The sequence below is a fragment of the Oncorhynchus kisutch genome, linkage group LG6, assembly GCF_002021735.2.
Source record: "Oncorhynchus kisutch isolate 150728-3 linkage group LG6, Okis_V2, whole genome shotgun sequence".
NCBI classification, from domain to species: domain Eukaryota; kingdom Metazoa; phylum Chordata; class Actinopteri; order Salmoniformes; family Salmonidae; genus Oncorhynchus; species Oncorhynchus kisutch.
In genome coordinates, this window is record NC_034179.2 from 33185918 (window position 1) to 33205993 (window position 20076).

Here is a 20076-nt window from a genome sequence, read left to right on the forward strand (position 1 = left end):
GCTTAAACCACATCAATACAGGATTAAGATTGAATTATACTACACTGGATCTGACGCTCGTCGGATGTGGCAGGGCATGAAAACTATTACGGACACAAAGGGAAACTCAGACGCGAGCTGCCCAGTGACGCGAGCCTACCAGACGAGCTAAATGCCTTTATGCTCACTTCAAGGCAAGCAACACTGAAGCATGCACGAGAGCACCAGCTGTTCTGGATAACTGTGTGATAACACTCTTGGTAGCCGATATGAGCAAGACCTTTAAACAGGTCAACATTCACAAAGCCAAGGGCCCAGATGGATTACCAGGACGTGTACTCAAAGCATGCGTGGACCAACTGGCAAAGAGACTTCATTGACATTTTCAGCCTCTCCCTGACTGAGTCTGTAATACCTACACTACCATTCACATGTTTGGGGTCACTTAGAAAAGTCCGTGTTTTTGAAAGAAAATCACATTTTTGTCCATTAAAATCACATCAAATTGATCAGAAATGCAGTGTAGACTTTGTTAATGTTGTTTATTACTATTGTAGCTGGAAATGGCTGATTCTTTTAATGGAATATCTACATAGGCGTACAGAAGCCCATTATCAGCAACCACCACTCCTGTGTTCCAATGGCATGTTGTGTTAGCTAATCCAAGTTTATCATTTTAAAAGGCTTGATCATTAGAAACCCTTTTGAAGTATGTTAGCACAGCTGAAAACTGTTGTACTGTGCTGATTTTAAAGAAGCAATAAAACTGGCCTTCTTTAGACTAGTTGAGTATCTAAAGCTTCAGCATTTGTTTGTTCGATTACAGGCTCAAAATGGCCAGAAACAAAGAACTTTCTTCTGAAACATGTCAGTCTACTCTTGTTCTGAGAAATGAAGGCTATTCCATGCGAGACATTTCCAAGAAACCGAAGATCTAGTACAACGTTGTGTACTACTCGCTTCACAGAACATTGCAAACTGGCCCTAACCAGACTAGAAAGAGGAGTGGGAGGCCCCAGTGCACAACTGAGCAAGAGGGCTAGTACATTAGAGTGTCTAGTTTGAGAAACAGACAACTCGCAAGTCCACAACTGGCAGCTTCATTAAATAGTACCCACAAAACACCAGTCTCAACGTCAACAGTGAAGAGGCGACTCTAGGATGCTGGCCTTTTAGGCTTTTGTTTTGTACACTGCTGCTACTCACTGTTTTTCTATGCATAGTCACTTCACCCTACCTACATATTATACAAATGACCTCAACTAAGCTCTGTACCCCCTGTATGTAGCCTCATTATTGTATTACTTTTTAAAAATTTACTTGAGTTTATTTGGTAAATATTTTCTTAACGCTTCTTTAACTGCACTGTTGGTTAAGGGCTTGTAAGTAAGCATTTCACGGTAAGGTCTACACTTCTTTTATTCGGCGCATGTTAATATATTTCACGTGCTTTGCAATTGTGTAGGCTACTTTGTGCATGATTTATCTGTTGAACTACATAATTGATCAATCGTATACCTCCACGACATACTTTGATTGGCATCAATAGGGAATAAGAATGGACTAAATGCAATGGCCACTAAAACAAAAGTGGGTATACGGTATATACCTGCGTAAACCCTACATTACACCCTTCGTGTTTAAAAAAAAGTGCTCTCCTACATGAGTGCGCTGGTATTACGGTTGCTGTCCTTTCAGAATCACGAACCTGTCACACACTGAAGGCCTATAGGTTCGCCACTGCGCAAACATGTCTACAAAATATATAACGGCTGTTAAGATCATGTTTATTTTTTTCCTCCCCAATTTCGCCTCATCGCTGCAACTGCCCAAAAAGAAAGGAGTGCATATACGGTCTGGCGAAGAGGTTTCATACGCTAACTGAATGGAGACTGATAATTAGCTTCCCTATCAAATCTAAAAAGCTCAAATAGAAAACCGAAGAAAATGAACAACAATGACAAATGGTTTGATGAAGAATGCAAAAATCTAAGAAATAAATTGAGAAACCTGTCCAACCAAAAACATAGAGACCCGGAAAACCTGAGTCTATGCGTTCACTATGGTGAATCACTGAAACAATACAGAAATACACTACGGAAAAAGAAGGAACAGCACGTCAGAAATCAGCTCAATGTAATTGAATAATGCATAGACTCTAACCACTTCTGGGAAAATTGGATAACTCTAAACAAACAACAACACGAAGAATTATCTATCCAAAATGGAGGTGTATGGGTAAACCACTTCTCCAATCTTTTTGGCTCTATAACAAAGAATAAAGAGCAAAAACATATACATGATCAAACCCAAATCTTAGAATCAACTATTAAAGACTACCAGAACCCACTGGATTCTCCAATTACCTTGAATGAGTTACAGGACAAAATAAAAACCCTCCAACCCAAAAAGGCCTGTGGTGTTGATGGTATCCTTAATGAACAGTAACCTTGGGAAAATCCTCTGCATTATCATTAATAGCAAACTCGTACATTTCCTCAATGAAAACAATGTACTGAGCAAATGTCAAATTGTTTTTTTACCAAATTACCGTACAACAGACCATGTATTCACCCTACACACCGTAATTGACAACCAAACAAACCAAAACAAAGGCAAAGTCTTCTCATGCTTTGTTGATTTCAAAAAAGCCTTCGACTCAATTTGGCTTGAGGGTCTGCTATACAAATTGATGGAAAGTGGTGTTGGGGGTAAAACACATGACATTATAAAATCCATGTAAACAAACAACAAGTGTGCGGTTAAAATTGGCTAAAAACACACACATTTCTTCACACAGGGTCGTGGGGTGAGACAGGGATGCCTACTGTTTGCTGATGATCTGGTGCTTCTGTCACCAACCAAGGAGGGCATACAGCAGCACCTAGATCTTCTGCACAGACCTGGGCCCTGACAGTAAATCTCAGTAAGACCAAAATAATGGTGTTCCAAAAAAGGTCCAGTCGCTAGGACCACAAATACAAATTCCATCAAGACACTGTTGCCCTAGAGCACACAAAAAACTATACATACCTTGGCCTAAACATCAGCGCCACAGGTAACTTCCACAAAGCTGTGAACGGTCTTAGAGACAAGGCAAGAAGGGCATTCTATGCCATCAAAAGGAACATAAATTTCAACATACCAATTAGGATCTGGCTAAAAATACTTGAATCAGTCATAGAGCCCATTGCCCTTTATGGTTTTGAGGTCTGGAGTCCGCTCACCAACCAAGACACCAAATTGAGACTCTGCATGCAGAATTCTGCAAAAATATCCTCTGTGTACAACGTAGAACACCAAATAATGCATGCAGAGCAGAATTAGGCCGATACCCACTAATTATCAAAATCCAGAAAAAAGCCGTTAAATTCTACAACCACCTAAAAGGAAGCGATTCCCAAACCTTCCCTAACAAAGCCATCACCTACAGAGAGATGAACCTGGAGAAGAGTCCCCTAAGCAAGCTGGTCCTAGGGCTCTGTTCACAAACACACCCCACAGAGCCCCAGGACAACAGCACAATTAGACCCAACCAAATCATGAGAAAACAAAAAGATAATGACTTGACATATTGGAAAGAATTAACAAAAAAACAGAGCAAACTAGAATGCTATTTGGCCTTAAACAGAGAGTACACAGTGGCAGAATACCTGACCACTGTGACTGACCCAAACTTAAGGAAAGCTTTGACTATGTACAGACTCAGTGAGCATAGCCTTGCTATTGAGAAAGGCCGCCGTAGGCAGACATGGCTCTTAAGAGAAGACAGGCTATGTGCTCACTGCCCACAAAATGAGGTGGAAACTGACCTGCACTTCCTAACCTCCTGCCCAATGTATGACCATATTAGAGAGACATATTTCCCTCAGATTACACAGATTCACAAAGAATTTGAAAACAAATCCAATTTTGATAAACTCCCATATCTACTGGGTGAAATTCCACAGTGTGCCATCACAGCAGCAAGATTTGTGACCTGTTGCCACAAGAAAAGGGCAACCAGTGAAGAACAAACACCATTGTAAATACAACCCATAGTACATTGTTACAACACTGTATATATATATATATATGGCATTTGTAATGTCTTTATTGTTTTGAAACTTCTGTATGTGTAATGTTTACTATTAATTTTGATTGTTTATTTCACTTTTGTATATTATCTACTTCACTTGCTTTGGCAATGTTAACACATGTTTCCCATGCCAATAAAGCCCCTTGAATTGAATTGAATTAATTATGAGTTTTTTACTCGGCTGGTCTTGGGAAGAAATTATGAGTCCTGACTGTCCCGAAATCGAGTCAAGCCCGAGTACAAATGTGTCCGAAACCGAGACACTCAATATATGGTCTCGAGGACCTGGAGCCCTCTAAACTTTTTTTGATAACTCATAATCCAAACTAAGTACAGTCTTCTACAAGGGTTCTACCAACTCTGATTTGATACATACAGGCCGATTTAGATGAAGGTTGAGCACCCCCCTGTGGATATAAAAAAAAAAAAAAAGTTGTATTTTGCTTCGTATAGGACGTGTACTAATAAGGAATCGCCGTGTAATTTTGGAGCAGTTAAAATATAGTACGCTTTTTCATAGTTTCAAACAATATTATTACATCCCCATTTACATTCTTTAACTTTATTTTGTAGCTGAAGGATGATTTCAAGTCAGCCATTTTAGTCCCGTTGCTCAATGGGGATGACGTCGGATCGTCACTTGTTACCACATCCACAAAGTCAAAATAGGCTATATCGTAAAAATTCATTAAAACAAAAACGTGCTTTTTTGTTTTAATTTAAGGTTAAGGTTAGGCATAATGTTATCCGTTTGGTTGCAGTCTGGTTTGTAAATCATAATAAAAAGAGACATTGTAGAAATAGGCGGGGTTTAGCCACCATTATGACTCTGTGACTGTAATAACTAGTGACGACCGTGACGTAGGGCTAGTCCAGAAAACGCGCGCACCGCTTCCTGGGGCAGGTTATGCTCTCATGCGGAGGTTCAGACTTTCATGAGCTAAACTGGCAACAGTTTTCCATATGGTGATGAACAGCAATTACGGTAATATGATGACCTTTTATTGTTATTTTGGATAATCAAATAACATGTTTTGATGTGTAGTTTACAAAGTTTACTTAGCTAGTTGCCCGAAGAATTTATTATTAATAGCATGTTTGTTTTTTAAAACAGTTTCTCTTGAGCTACAGTAGCTAGCTGGGATGACGTTAAGGTTACTTCACTTGAAAAGTTTTGTCACAAACATCTGCAATTAATATAAACATCGGTTATGTATATAGTTTTTACGTTTTTGTCTGGGTTTTGTTGTTGGCTAACACTAAGTTAGCCAGCTATGAATGATTGGCAGTCACATGGCTAAACGGAAATAATGCATCACAGCGCGCCTTTCTGGAAAATGTCCCGCCAGACTGGAATGTCGTTTGGATTCAACAATGGTTAACCCACTAAATTAGCTGAGTATTTACTTTCAACGAGTTATTGTCAGCTTGTTTTGCGTTGCTAGGTAGGCTTTGCTTGCTACATAGTTCATGGATTTTGGAGATTAATTGATGGATGAAACTGCTGTTTCTAGGCTAACTTGTTTGTGAGTTTACTGTTTCTAGTCAATTTGTGCTACTATTCCTCATATTTCCAGAAGTTCGACCATCGTTACAGCACATCAGTGAAACATGATGAAGAAAGAGATTGCAGCAGTGGTGTTTTTCCTGAAAAGACTGATCAAGAAGGTGGAAAGGTTGGATACCCAGAAAGTGGACTTGTTTGTGGAGCGGTTGACTGTTGCCCTGCAGGAGAAGTTCAGGGGGCATTGGTATCCTGACAACCCCAGCAAAGGACAGGCCTTCAGGTAACTGACTGAATCAGATGCCTGTCTGTGGCCTTGCTCCCCCCTATCTTGATTACCATATCAGTAGCTTTATCAACCTCTAGTCTAGGGCATCATGCCCTATGAAGAATAGGGTATGTTTTGGATATGCAGCGATTTGTATGATTGGAGTTATTGAAGGTCTATTGCATACTCTACTACTTTGCAGGTGTATTCGGGTGAACAGATTGCAGAGGGAGGATCCAGAGCTGCTGCGGGCCTGCCAGGAGAGTGGGGTTCAGTACAAGGACCTTGGCCTGCCCAGAGAACTCACCCTGTGGGTGGATCCAGGGGAGGTGTGCTGCAGGTCAGTCTTATTTAAAAGCATTGGCTGGAGGGCATGTACACTTTGGGAGATGGGCAGTCTCAGGGTTCGCACAAGGTGCTCGAAGTACTCTGGAATAACTTGAAAATCAGACATTTTAATCAGACATTTTGTCAAGTTGGTACTTGAATAAAAATGAGGAGAGCAGGAAATCTTAAAATATGTTAATATAAATAATATTACATGTATTGGTCTTAAGAATTCATTTCCAGACGTTTTTTTTTTTTAGCTCACGTGATTTGTGCTCCGGTTGCCAGGTGAGTGCTCATACCACTCACACTGCCACTCAACCAGGCAGGTACAGAACTGACTGATGAGGCGCTGCCAAAACGTCACATCGACAGCTAAAATGCCGGGCAAATATAGATTAAATCCTGCTTGGCAGGATATTGATGTTTTATGAATCGGTTTTGCCAGACCCAACCAACCCACATCATGCAAGGTGTAAAAAATGCATCAAAGATGTTGACATTGTGAGCATGGGTGAATCTGCCCCGAAGAGCTACATGAAGGGGGAAAGATGTAAAGCTGCAGCCCGGGCTGGCATCAGTTCTACATTGTGACTTTTTCTTTGCAACAACCTCCAGAGCTTCAGCAGCAACAGCACAACCAGACTAACCGGCAAAGAAACGTTTCAAATGTGAATGACTTCTTTTAGCTACATTTGAATAATGGAAAGAGCTAGCTAGCCTACTAGCTAACGTTAGCAGGCTAGAGTTTACCAGCTAGCTAGTTAGCTAATAAAATTATGTGAACTGAAGCTGTAGTATTACAGAATTTCTAGGTAACTTTATCTATGCCTCGTTCAAGGCTGTTGATCTGGGATATTGAGTGTTGAATGATTTTTGCGCACAATGATGTTAGCTCACTATTTTAACCAAGTTGGCTAACTAGCATTGAGTAGTCTGTTTGCAAACATTTGGCTAGCTAGTTAGCTTGCTAACTCTACCACTGTTTATTTCTGGATACAGAACAGTACATTTTTCCATCAAAGCCAGCCAAGATCTGCTGACTAATGAACTAGCATCATGATTCAGCAGCATTGTTTCTGAAAGTAGTTTCCACAGCTGCACCTAATGGCAAGCTATAACGTTAGACATTTAATACATTGTTTAAAGATAAATGGTTTTAATTACCATTGTTCTATTTGTTTGTTTAATGTTTGTTCTAAGGTAATATAGCTACAGGCATTGGTTTGAAGGGGACATTTAAAATGTATGTAGCATAGGCTATGTGTTTAAGGGTTGAAGATTAAATGTAAGAGGTAGTTGGATATACACTGAGTGTACAAAACATTAAGGGCACCTTCCTAATATTGAGTTGCACTACCAAACCCGTTTCAAAGGCACTTACAGTTGAAGTCGGACGTTTACATACACCTTAGCCAAATACATTTAAACTCAGTTTTTCACAGTTCCTGACATTTAATCCTAGTAAAAATTCCCTGTTTTATTAAAAAAATTTGAAATGTCAGAATAATAGTAGTGATTTTATTTCAGCTTTTATTTCTTTCATCACATTCCCAGTGGGTCAGAAATGTACATACACTCAATTAGTATTTAGTAGCATTGCCTTTAAATTGTTTAACTTGGGTCAAATGTTTCGGGTAGCCTTCCACAAGCTTCCCACAATAAGTTGGGTGAATTTTGGCACATTCCTCTTGACAGAGCTGGTGTAACTGAGTAAGGTTTGTAGGCCTTGCTTGCACACACTTTTTCAGTTCTGCCCATACATGTTCTATAGGATTGAGGTCGGGGCTTTGTGACGGCACTCCAATACCTTGACTTTGTTGTCCTTAAGCCGTTTTGCCACAACTTTGGAAGTATGCTTGGGGTCATTGTCAATTTGGAAGACCCCTTTGCGACCAAGCTTTAACTTCCTGACTGTGTTGAGATGGGATGTTGCTTCAATATATCCACATAATTTTCCTACCTCATGATGCCATCTATTTTGTGAAGTGCAACAGTCCCTCCTGCAGCAAAGCACCCCCACAACATGATGCTGCCATCTCCGTGCTTCACGGTTGGGATGGTGTTCTTCGGCTTGCAATCCTCCAGAGGACATTTCTCTAAAAAGTACAATCTTTGTCCCCATGTGCAGTTGCAAACCGTGGTCTGGCTTTCTTTTATGGCGGTTTTGGAGCAGTGGCTTCTTCCTTGCTGAGCAGCCTTTCAGGTGATGTCGATATAGGACTCGTTTTACTGTGGATATAAATACTTTTGTACCTGTTTCCTCCAGCATCTTCACAAGGTCTTTTGCTGCTGTTCTGGGATTGATTTGCATTTTTTCGCATCAAAGTGGGTTCGTTTCCAGGAGACAGAGCGCATCTCCTTCCTGAGCCCTATGACGACTGCGTCCTCCCATGGTCTTTATGCTTGTATACTATTGTTTGTACAGATGAACGTGGTACCTTCAGGCGTTTGTAAATTGCTCCCAAGGATGAACCAGACTTGTGGCGGTCTACCGTTTAAAACATGTTTTTTCCTTCTGAGGTCTTGGCTGATTTCTTTTGATTTTCCCATGATGTCAAGCAAAGAGGAACTGAGTTTATAGGTAGACCTTGAAATACATCCACAGGCACACCTCAAATGAAGTCAATTAGCCTATCAGAAGCTTCTAAAGCCATGACATCATTTTCTGGAATTTTCCAAGCTGTTTAAAGGCACTGTCAACTTAGGGTATGTAGACTTCTGACCCGCTGGAATTGTGATACAGTGAAGTAATCTGTAAACCGTTGTTAGAAAAATGACTTGTCATGCAAAAAGTAGATGTCCTAACCGACTTGCCAAAGCTATAGTTTGTTAACAAGAAATATGAGGAGTGGTTGAAAAATGAGTTTTAATGACTCCAACCTAAGTATATGTAAACTTCAATTGTACATATTTTCTCTTGTCCGTTCATACTCTGAAAGGCACACATATGCACTCCATGTCTCAATTGTTTCAGGGTTTAAAAATCATTTTAGTATCTCTTCCCATTCATCTACACTGATTTTTGAAGTGGATTTAACAAGTTCCATCAATAAGGGATCATAGCTTTCACTTGGAATCATCTGGTCATTCTATGTCATGGAAACAGGTGGCCTTAATGTTTTGTGCACTCAGTATGAATGTCAAGTAAAGGGATATTCCATTACAAATACAACCTAACATGAGTAGAATTGTATTGCTTTCAGAATCCTCCACCTGAGTTCAAAGCTCTCTTCACGGGTCTGAAACAATGATTCATGATGCGCAGAGATCCTATGGACAATGAAGTGTCGCCCACTACTCCTGCAAAAGTGCAGAGGACAATGCCACAATTTTCCCCTGGATGTTTCCTGACAGTGCTAATGCCAATTCATATGCCTGTACGGAGAACTGCCTACGTGATCAATCATGGTCTTGTGCCTTACTTTCGGCACCACCTCCTGGACAAGTTGCTGAAAAACGATGGTTGTGTGCTGCTTTTTGATGAATTGTTGAAGAAAAAAACAGTTTAGCTGAAAGATTTCCACGTAAGGTATTTAGACCCCGCATGACCAACAAGGTTACCACACACTACCTGGACTCATCCTTCAAGGGACTTGGCACAATTAAGGACTGTCTCTCCAGAGTAGACAGATAAACTTAACATGTCTCACCCCCTATACATTTCGATGGATGGACCAAATGTTAGGTTTTTACAGAGAATTCACATCTGCAAGGACAGAAGACAGACTTCGAGCGAATTGATATTGGACCATGTTCCTTGCGGTGTCCACAAAGCGTTTTGAAATGCATTTGACTGATGAATGATGTCCCTGCAAGATGGGATTATTTTGTGACAAATGTTTGGAGAGCTCCCTGGTCTTCATGGTGCCCCTTGTTTCAGAAACAAGGACTGTTTCAGAAACAAGGACTGTTTCAGAAACAAGGACTGTTTCAGAAACAAGGACTGTTTCAGAAACAAGGACTGTTTCAGAAACAAGGACTGTTTCAGAAACAAGGACTGTTTCAGAAACAAGGACTGTTTCAGAAACAAGGACTGTTTCAGAAACAAGGACTGTTTCAGAAACAAGGACTGTTTCAGAAACAAGGGCACCATGAAGACCAGGGAGCTCTCCAAACAGGTCAGGGACAAAGTTGTGGAGAAGTACAGATCAGGGTTGAGTTATATAAAAAAAACTTTGAACATCCCACGGAGCTCCGTTTTTATAAAAATGAAATATGGCACCTCAACAAACATGCCAAGAGGGGGCCGCCCACCAAAACTCACAGACCAGGCAAGGAGGGCATTAATCAGAGAGCCAACAATGAGACCAAAGATAAGCTTGAAGGAGCTGCAAAGCGCCACAGCTGAGATTGGAGTATCTATCCATAGGACCACTTTAAGCCGTACACTCCATAGAGCTGGGCTTTACAGAAGAGTGGTCAGGGGAAAAAATAAGTAAACACGCTTGGTGTTCGCCAGAAGCCATGTGGGAGAGTCCCCAAATATATAGAAGGTACTCTGGTCAGATGGCCAAAACGATCAAATTTTAGTCACATCAAGGAAAACCCGACACCTCTCACCTCTTCGGCAATTTGTGGCTTCAAATTATTGCTGCTACAGTTTATAAATAAAATGATTCACATATTGTGATATCAATTAAACAATGTTACATGGCATCAGTGGTGTAAATTTCTTAAGTAAAAATACTTTGTCTTTTGGGAGTATCTGTACTTTTCTGTTTTTCTGCCAACTTTTACTTCACTACATTCCTAAAATAAAATGATGTACTTTTTACTCCATACATTTCCCTGACACCCGTTTTGACAGAAATGGTCCAATTCGCGTACTTATCAGGAGAACATCACTGGTCATCCCTACTGCCTCTGGTCTGGCGGACTCACTAAACACATGCTTTGTTTGTAAATTAATGTCTGAGTGTTGGTGTGTGCCCCTGGCTATTCATTAATTAAAAAATATATATTTGTGCCCTCTGGTTTGTTTTAATATAAGGAATTTGAAATGGCTTATACTTTTGATGCTTAAGTACATTTGATCAAATCTATTTACTTTTGATACTTAAGTATTTGGTTTTAAGTATACTTAAGGCTTACACAAGTAATATTTTACTGGGTGACTTTCACGAGTCATTTTATATTAAGGCATCTTAACTTTTACTCCAGTATGACAATTGAGTACTTTTCTACCACTTTTTCCACGACCTAGAAACAACTGCGTAATAGGAACTACTACAAATTTATGGTCCTTAAATAAATATTAGTGCTTCAAAAAGTACTTAAGTCCTTGAATTTGACTTGCCACTGTCTGTACAATCCTTTGGAAGCCTTTGTTCCATTGTTTACCTCTTAACTACACCATTCATGTTCAATCCCTCTGGGTCACCAGTCGAGGCACTAAATTGTTGATATACATTCAGTGACTAAGAATTGTCTCGTTGGCTTCTTTTTCTCGTGCAGATATGGAGAGAGGAACCTTGCTTTCACTGTTGCCAGTTTCTCTGGTGATGACAAAGAGGATGTGACCAGCGCTGTCGAGAGGGTGACATCTGACTACCACTCCTGTTCCTCCTCAGACGAGGATAGTGGCCTCAGGGAAACCCGTCCTCCCCCTACCTTCCCTCAAAATCGCCATAAATACCAGGTACAACCAGTAACGAACATAGAGGTTGCAACAATTTCATGTTCCATACAGTCTTGTCTGAATACCTCCTTGGTCGGCTCTGACAATGGGGGAAATATAATTGAAATTTACCAATGTTTTATTGTTCAAAGGTGATCTACCCAGCTACTCCTTTGTGGCGTCCTCCGGTGCCCAAGCAGAAGATGTGGCCGGGTAAAGGACCTCCACGTCCTCCTCACTATGACTTCAGAACTCAAGGTAGACCCACCCAGCCCTTCAGACACAACGACTGGGCCCCACCTGGCCACAGAAGGTGGCACGGATACTGGGGTGGCACTCCAGGCCTGGCTCACTGTTAGGGACCACCGTAGCAAGTGTTGCTGTTAGTGTTAGCCTGTTCCAGGTTCCCTGAGCTGTGAAAGGGTGTCCACTAGAGCAAGCAATATAGTTCTTGTTGGAGGAGAATGAGAGGGCAAACAAAAATTCACTAACATGACTGACCACATTTTTAAAAACTATTTTAGTAGTTTAATAGTCACTCTGGAAACTCTTGAATTTGTTTAATTCTTTTTGTGATAAGAACATTAACTCTTTGCACTTTAGATCATTTGTAATCGTGTGAGTAAAGGAATCTACAGTTGTAAAGGAGAAGGAATATTGGAATTTGTATTTTCATGTATTTTATAGCTATGAAGATATATGTACTGTATTTATATTTGATGGATAATTGTATGTTACCTACTGTACTGTCCATCAGTTATGTTCTGAGAATTTATTTATTCAGTCTACTCATGAATTGTGCCAACCTCTTAAATTATGAGACATTAAACAAATTTCAAATCATACTCTGTTGCTGTTTATATATATTTTACTGCAGTGTAATTTGAATGCTTGTTGCCTTCATCCCATAGGCTTACAGTAAATACCATATTATATGCAAATACAATATGATTGTCTATGGCAGACAAATAATGTACATATTTGTATTACACCTGTTGAATTCAGACGTTCTGATCAAATGTGTGCACTGTCATTATAGACCTACATTGTAAAGCTTTTCACAACTATACTTTATAACTTTAACTTGTCTTGTTCTGTGTTTTCAAAGTTCAGTAAATGTACTATTTCTATAACCATTGATTAGAAAGCTGTCCAGTGTTGTGAACGCATGTAATACGGCAGGGGGCGTGAAAGTGCCTTAGAAAACACGACTTTGGTACCCTCCGGAAATCACGTGTCTGGACTCCAGCTCTCCTATAATGCACCTGCTGAGGCGTAGAGGGATCGGGGAGTTTTGATGCTTCGGGAGAGTGCTCTGACAGTCGGAAGCACCGCATAAGTTTATTTTTCACCTGTGTTTTGAAAGAAAAATAATTGGAATAGACCGAAAGGAATGGATTTCACGATACCCCACCTCTGCTGTGTATTGATTAGTCTTATCGCAGGTAAGTTTGGCGTCCACCGGCTACTTAAAAAAAAAAAGAAATCCTACATTTTCATAAGCGCGAGCGAAAATGGGAGTGCTGGCTACGAGCACCATGCTAAAAAGTTACATGTTTGCGAATAAAATAACGATCTGGTTGTTCTATTTAATATGTCAAATAATTACTTTATACTAATTTGCTTACGCCTGTTTTTACTTATATTGAAAATGGCTAGCTACTTTAGCATAGGAATTCAAAATTGTATCAAACTAACGTCAGCTAACTAAATAACACTTGTCAAAATGTGATAACCCAAAAATTATATCCTTGAATTCTGGAATCCCAAATGTAGACGCACTGTGCATAAAGTAACGTAGATATTTATTATTGAAATTAGTGGAACTGCGTTTGACTTGAATAACATGTATATGTTTCAACACATGGTTTATTGAACTCACATATTATGGATAATATGCTAGAACAGTTTTTATTTTTTACAGTAAACATATTTGCTAAATTGATATAGGTTGTTTTCCCTACACGCTGCAAGGCATTTTTTAACGCTACCTAGTTGTTTTTGTTTTGCAACTGGTAGTTAACACACACAATAGCCTGATCCGCCTTAAAACCTGTAAAGGGCTTCAAAGTGCTGCGTTTTCTGTCTGCCATCTGCCAAGACCATTTAAACTGTATTCCCCCCTCCTGCGCTAGGAAGGAGTCTGAAGGTCTTTAAATGACTTAGGTGCTTTCTAAACCCAGACAGAAATGCATTTTAATCACATGTTGGTCGCTGAGTATCGGCCAGATTTATGTCCCTGAAGTATATTCTTAGTGTATGTGAGTGGGAACTTTCTACTATTAGGCCAACAGTAAGTGTAGCCCATTTGGTATTAGTTTTCTTTCGTCTCATGGATGGAAAACAGAGGGCCTAATTAGTTTTAATTCACAATCCTTCACCAGTTATTTGTTGAGGTCCATTTTCTCCTGACTGCTAATAATATCCCACACTTCTATCACTATTCCTCCCCAAAGTAATATGCCACTACAACACACAATGTCCTGCTTATATGAATCAGTGATGAAAAAAGATTGAGGCCATCGACTCATGTAGGTGCCTCTGATTGAGGCGTGTTAGATGCATTGGTATCATAAACACTGCTTGAACTGTTGAAATGGGTTTTGGCTCTCACATCATCTAGTTGGGTTAGAAATCACCCCTTTATCAGCAGGTCAGGCGATTCAGATGGATTGTTAACATTGATTACCTATAAAACTAAACAATACAGCTAAAACGTTTGTCAACTGGGATGCACTTTAGACAGTGTGTATTATTGAGAGTGGGGAGCTCACTGCTACAGGGGAATTCAGCACTCCTATTATTATTTGTGTGTCACTTGTAGCTTGTTGCTGTCCTGGAATTTCGACTGAAACCAGCCCCTCCCTCTCTCACCACAAAGTGAAACTATGGTACTGTAGATGGATTGTGTTACTATTAGTATCAGCCTGTGTTCTGTAGCTCAAAGGTTCCCTGCACTTTTAAAGTGGAGCTGCCACTGTGGATGGAGCCATGGTTAGGGCAATGATATCCCGCACCACTGGTTACTGATAAACCCCTGCAATAATGAAGTGCTTCGTTTACACAGGCAGGCACAACTCTTTCTGCTGTGTTAAAGCCCTGGCACAGTGAGGGTAATGTTTAAAGGTCTGGTTAGGGGTGTCGTTATACTTGCCCACCAGTGCATTGTTCTGTAATGCAATACATTTTTGTACATGAGTAGAGGCTCATTACCATAATAATGTCTTCATGGGCTCATCATTTGGGGTGCTCATTCTCTTCCAAATGGTGATTCAATGCAACTAGAACATTTCTAGCTTATATGTTAAACTTCATGAAGCTTTCATTATTTTATTAGGTCGACCTAAATGCTTCAACAAAAACATTTACAAGCAAATATCATACTATATAAAGCAAAGGATGTCTAGCAGGTTATAGTTAGTTTCCGGAGATGTGATGTAACGGTTTCTTAAAACCCTTCATATAGACTAGCTTTGCCTACTGAAACAAATACGTTTTTACAGGGAGCTCAATGTCAAAGGTGATTCTCTTTTTGAGGCTTGTGTCAAGACAGTGTCCAAGGCGCTTCTGTGTTTGTCATGTCAGAGACACATTCTCTATATCTTCTCCATAGTCCCTGACAGCCCTGTCTAGTCCTGGCTGAATTAAGCAGATGCCAGTAGACATCCTCCAGCCAGTCAGCACTTTGATGTTTGTTTAAGTTGTGGGGCCTGGATTGTTATTTACTCTGAAACCTGAGGAGGTCTCCTGTAGAGCCGGCTCTGGCAAGCTCTGCCCCCCCCCCCCCCCCCCCCCCCCCCCTTCACCCCTGGCCTACTCTGCCCCCCTTCATCCCTGGCTGTGGACTGGTCAGTGCTGAGTGAAGCTTGGGACCTAGGATAAGGTAAATGCAGAGAGACTCAGAGTGCAGAAGACCAAGGATGTTGTTGTTACCTGATAAGCTTGCTGCACTCCACTCCCCGCTGGGAGCTCACTGCTAGGATACCTTTTCTAAACATGCAAATCAATTATAATTTGTCACATGGGCCGAGTACTATAGGTGTCAACTTTACAGTGAAATGCCTACTTACGGGCCCTTTCCCAACAATGCAGTTAGTAATGAGTTAAAAAGTAAGACAAATTTGCTAAATAAAATAGTAACACAATAAAATAACAATAATGAGGCTATATTATACAAGGATTACCGACACCGAGTCAATGTGCAGGAGTACAAGGTAGAGGTAAAAGTGACAAGGCAATCAGGATAGATGATTAACAAAGTAGCAGCAACATATGTGAAGAGTGTGTTTGTGTGGGGTTTGTATTCTTGTGATTGCGTGTGTGTGTTGTAGTGTCAGTGTAATGTGTGTGGGTAGAGCCCAGTGAGTGTGCAAGAGTCAATGCAAAAAAATCTAATAAACCTGTCAGTACTAATAGTCTGGGTAGCCATTTGATTATCTGTTCAGTAGATCCTGGGGGTGTCTGTTTATTGGTGGTTCTGAAGGGATTCCTTTTGAGTCACTCATCAAAACAAAATTCTTAGACGCAAATGCATTTTTTAATGTTCACTTAGTCTATTGTTCGCTGATCATGGCCAGGGTGAGGTTCTTTTGACCTAACATAAACTCAACCTTTCCGATTTCGACTCAAACAAGCATATCATAATGTACTATCTCAAAAAGTATTACGGGGTTTCAGGCATCCAGCCAGCCTAGTTTTCAGTTCTGTCTGAAAGAAATTGAGATATATTTGTTCAGAACATATTGTTCAAGAACATATCATTTTATATTTGATGGTTTGGAAAGTCTGGCCCTTGGAAAAATCTAGAAAGTGACATGGCAAGAGCGATAAGCGAAGGCATTTGTGTACTGTTCAACCTGCGCTATGCATGGACACAATGTAGACGAGCAGCTTTGGCTTGAGGTCATGATTTCACATTCAGTTCTCGTGTCATGGCTGAAACAGACCCATCCCTCCTCTCACTTCAAATACGCTCTGGTAGCAGCCAGCTTCCTCTCCAAACCAAAATCTGCCCGCCCGGTCCCACTCACTCTGCCCGAAGCTCCATGCTTTATTAGAAAATAAAGCAAGAACACGTAGAGTCAGATTGCACTCCAGGGACACCGCTGCTGTGTTCTCCACAATCGAATGATGAGAATGAAGGCACATGAATATTCAGAGACCCAAGCGGACCCTAAATATTTTAACATGCCGAGTCGCGCAGGCTCCTTGTCGAGTGACGACTCTTGTTCCCTCATCTGCTTGGGAGTGTGAAACGATGCTGATCCCTTAACCCGAACACATCCGCAAACCCGGTTCCTTTAAAAAAAATATAATCCATTTTCGATTTAGAAAGCAAGTGGACCATTTTAAGGCATGCCGATTGCATTCCATTACGGACAATGATAATGATTTAATAGTAGCTCGTGTTTTCAAGCCCTGTTTTTAAAGGCTGGTGGTGAGGCCAATGTTTTCAGAGTTATTCCTTATTCACAGGTACTGGGAGCAATAATTCTGCCTGCCACTGGGCCGGCATCCAAAGCACTACACGGAGAGATGTTGGTAGCCCTTCACTTGAACCCTCCTGGTCATTTTTGTATATTTAAAAAAATAAAAATATTATTTCACCTTTATTTAACCAGGTAGGCTAGTTGAGAACAAGTTCTCATTTGCAACTGCGACCTGGCCAAGATAAAGCATAGCAGTGTGAGCAGGCAACAAAGAGTTACACATGGAGTAAACAATTGACAAGTCAATAACACAGTAGAAAACAAAGGGGGAGTCTATATACAATGTGTGCAAAAGGCATGAGGAGGTAGGCAAATAATTAAAATTTTGCAGATTAACACTGGAGTGATGAATGATCAGATGGTCATGTACAGGTAGAGATATTGGTGTGCAAAAGAGCAGAAAAGTAAATAAATAAAAACAGTATGGGGATGAGGTAGGTGAAAAAGGGTGGGCTATTTACCAATAGACTATGTACAGCTGCAGCGATCGGTTAGCTGCTCAGATAGCTGATGTTTGAAGTTGGTGAGGGAGATAAAAGTCTCCAACTTCAGCGATTTTTGCAATTCGTTCCAGTCACAGGCAGCAGAGTACTGGAACGAAAGGCGGCCAAATGAGGTGTTGGCTTTAGGGATGAAGGCACATGAATATTAACAGATGGTGTTAGTAGTCATACCAAACTTGTTTGAACTTCTGGCCAATTATTGAAGAGTTGGTTGTCTTGACCATCAATGTTTTAATGAGGGCATAAAGTGATATGTCACTAAGATGTGATTGGTAAGAGGGAAGGTGAGATTGGAATGGGGTCGTGCCAGGACAACAACCTCAAAGTGAGCAAGACAAAGGAAACGATCGTGGACTACAGGAAAAGGAGGGCTGAACATGTCCCCATTCACATCAACAGGGCTGTAGTGGAGCGGGTCGAGAGTTTCTTGCTGTCCACATCGCCAACAAACTATCATGGTCCAAACACACCAAGAAAGCCATGAAGAGGGCACGACAACGCCTTTTCCCCCTCAGGAGACGGAAAATAGTTGGCATGGGTCCCCAGATCCTCAAAAAGTTCTACAGCTGCATCATCGGGAGAATCCTGACCGGATGCATCACTGCCCGGTATGGAAAATGCTCGGCATCTAACCGCAAGGCGCTGCAGAGGGTAGTGTGTATGGCCCAGTACATCACTGGAACCAAGCTTCCTGCCATTCAGGACCTATTATACTAGGCGGTGTCAGAGGAAGGCCCCAAAAATGTTGTGGTAAGTCCTGTTGTATTCAGCGCATGTGACAAATACAATTTAATTTGATAGAACGTACTGAAACAGGGAGGGACTACCTGGACTAAAATAAACACTCCTTTAATTTTTTTGTAAAACGTTTATTGCTTCCCTAATGATCACAATCCAGATGTGCCAAGTTGGTGGACGTGCACTTATGAACGGACCAGGAGGCAAGAATTTTTCTGCTCTCTCCCCCTCCCATAAATAAAAACAAGGCCACGGTGCTGCTAGCTGTCTCCACTCCCATCAGTCATCATCAGGCCGTCGGTCCGTTAAGACGATAAACACCCCACCACATGACTGGGCCACTCGATGTTCACATATGCACAGCCCCTCAACGCCCTCATCCCCTAATGAGGAATAATGGTCACCCTGATGGATAAATGGCTAACTGTGATGGAAATGGGATTTTTCAAATAAATCTCTTGATATTTATCACACAAACTGCCCTACTGTAGATGAATGAATCAGCTAAAGGACCCATGGAGCTTTATCTTGCAGAACTTCTTTGCCAAATTTGGGCCATCTTTTGTTATCCACTTCTCCTTTATTTAAAGATGGCGCATGGATTTACTGTCAATGGCAGAATCCTGAGGTCAAGTGTGCAGGTCTCTAAAAACCTTAAATAAATCTGCCTCTTTTCCTTTTATTCCTTGATAGAATTTCTGGTAGATTATACAACGAGTGGGTCTAATGCTGATTGGTTAAAAGTGCCACCGGCTAAATCTATGAAGTTAAAATGCCTATTTACTCTGTTCTATCTGACTGCGCAATCCACTGTCTCATCAGCCCAGGCAGGGAAGTTATAAACTTAATCTCCACTATAAAAAAACATCTAGACATTATCTCACATTTCTTTTCGACTAACATCTCGTTTTTCAACAGCAGAGATCTAGGAAATTTGCAACATTGTTTCAATTCGATCTCCAACTGTCCCATAGTAATGAATGTGTAGGGGTCGGGATGAGAGGCAGGCAGCGCTTCTCAGCCAGTCGAAATCATGATTCAGCTGGCATAATATTTATGGATATATACAAAGAAATGTCAATTGAAAAAAAGGTAAAACGAAACAAAGTGCAGCTAGTTTGCAGTCTTTCCAGCTACAGTTTGAAGTTATTGTGTGCTAACGAGAGAACACATTTTCTATGCCAGGTGAAATCGTGCCTCATTAGCTCATTGTTATGGATGTATCCAAATGAATACCTCCAGAAAACAGCTTAAACAAATGCAGCTACTGTTGTTATTCTGTCTGCACTGTTTGATGTGACTAACACTTCGATCACACCGACAGCGTCATTGCATTTTGGTACACCAGAATTACATTGATTTCCAATAAAACGCTGCGTTTGCCTTGCAGCATTGCGTTGCAGAGGCACTTGTGAACCAATAGAACGAACGACCAGTCAGCTTGTGTAGCAACCCTAGATTTGTGTCGGAACTATTTCTTGAGGAAGGATGAAATGGGATGAATAAATTCATCAAAATAACATTTTGAAAATGAAAATATGTCAGTCATATGTTGGTAACCCGTTGTTTA

The 20076-nt window shown here is 40.8% G+C and overlaps 2 protein-coding genes across 3 annotated transcripts in view; both read left to right on the forward strand.

Moving 5' to 3' along the window:
- Positions 1-4910: 4910 nt before the first annotated feature.
- On the forward strand, positions 4911-12621 carry btg3 (B-cell translocation gene 3). Of its 2 annotated transcripts, XM_031826628.1 has the most exons (6): positions 4915-5042; positions 5379-5502; positions 5635-5844; positions 6032-6169; positions 11614-11797; positions 11929-12621. In XM_031826628.1, the coding sequence occupies exons 3-6, from the start codon at positions 5669-5671 to the stop codon at positions 12133-12135; spliced, it is 705 nt and encodes a 234-aa protein (XP_031682488.1). In that variant the 5' UTR covers positions 4915-5042; positions 5379-5502; positions 5635-5668; the 3' UTR covers positions 12136-12621. The 2 variants fall into 2 exon arrangements, with proteins under 2 accessions (XP_020341069.1, XP_031682488.1); XM_020485480.2 differs by lacking the exon at positions 5379-5502 and having other exon boundaries at positions 4911-5042.
- Positions 12622-13051: 430 nt separating this feature from the next.
- cxadr (CXADR Ig-like cell adhesion molecule) overlaps positions 13052-20076 on the forward strand; it is a 56855-nt gene continuing 49830 nt past the window's right edge. Inside the window, exon 1 of the mRNA XM_020484547.2 lies at positions 13052-13221. Within this exon, the coding sequence (XP_020340136.1) occupies positions 13170-13221 (52 nt within the window). The 5' untranslated portion in view covers positions 13052-13169. The remainder of the gene's footprint in view (positions 13222-20076) is intronic.

Coding starts and splice junctions, on each gene's coding strand:
- btg3 (XM_020485480.2), top strand. CDS start 5,669: ATGATGAAGAAAGAGATTGCAGCAGTGGTGTTTTTCCTGAAAAGACTG. Junction 5,845..6,031: donor AGCAAAGGACAGGCCTTCAG/GTAACTGACTGA, acceptor ACTACTTTGCAG/GTGTATTCGGGTGAACAGAT. Junction 6,170..11,613: donor CCAGGGGAGGTGTGCTGCAG/GTCAGTCTTATT, acceptor TTTCTCGTGCAG/ATATGGAGAGAGGAACCTTG.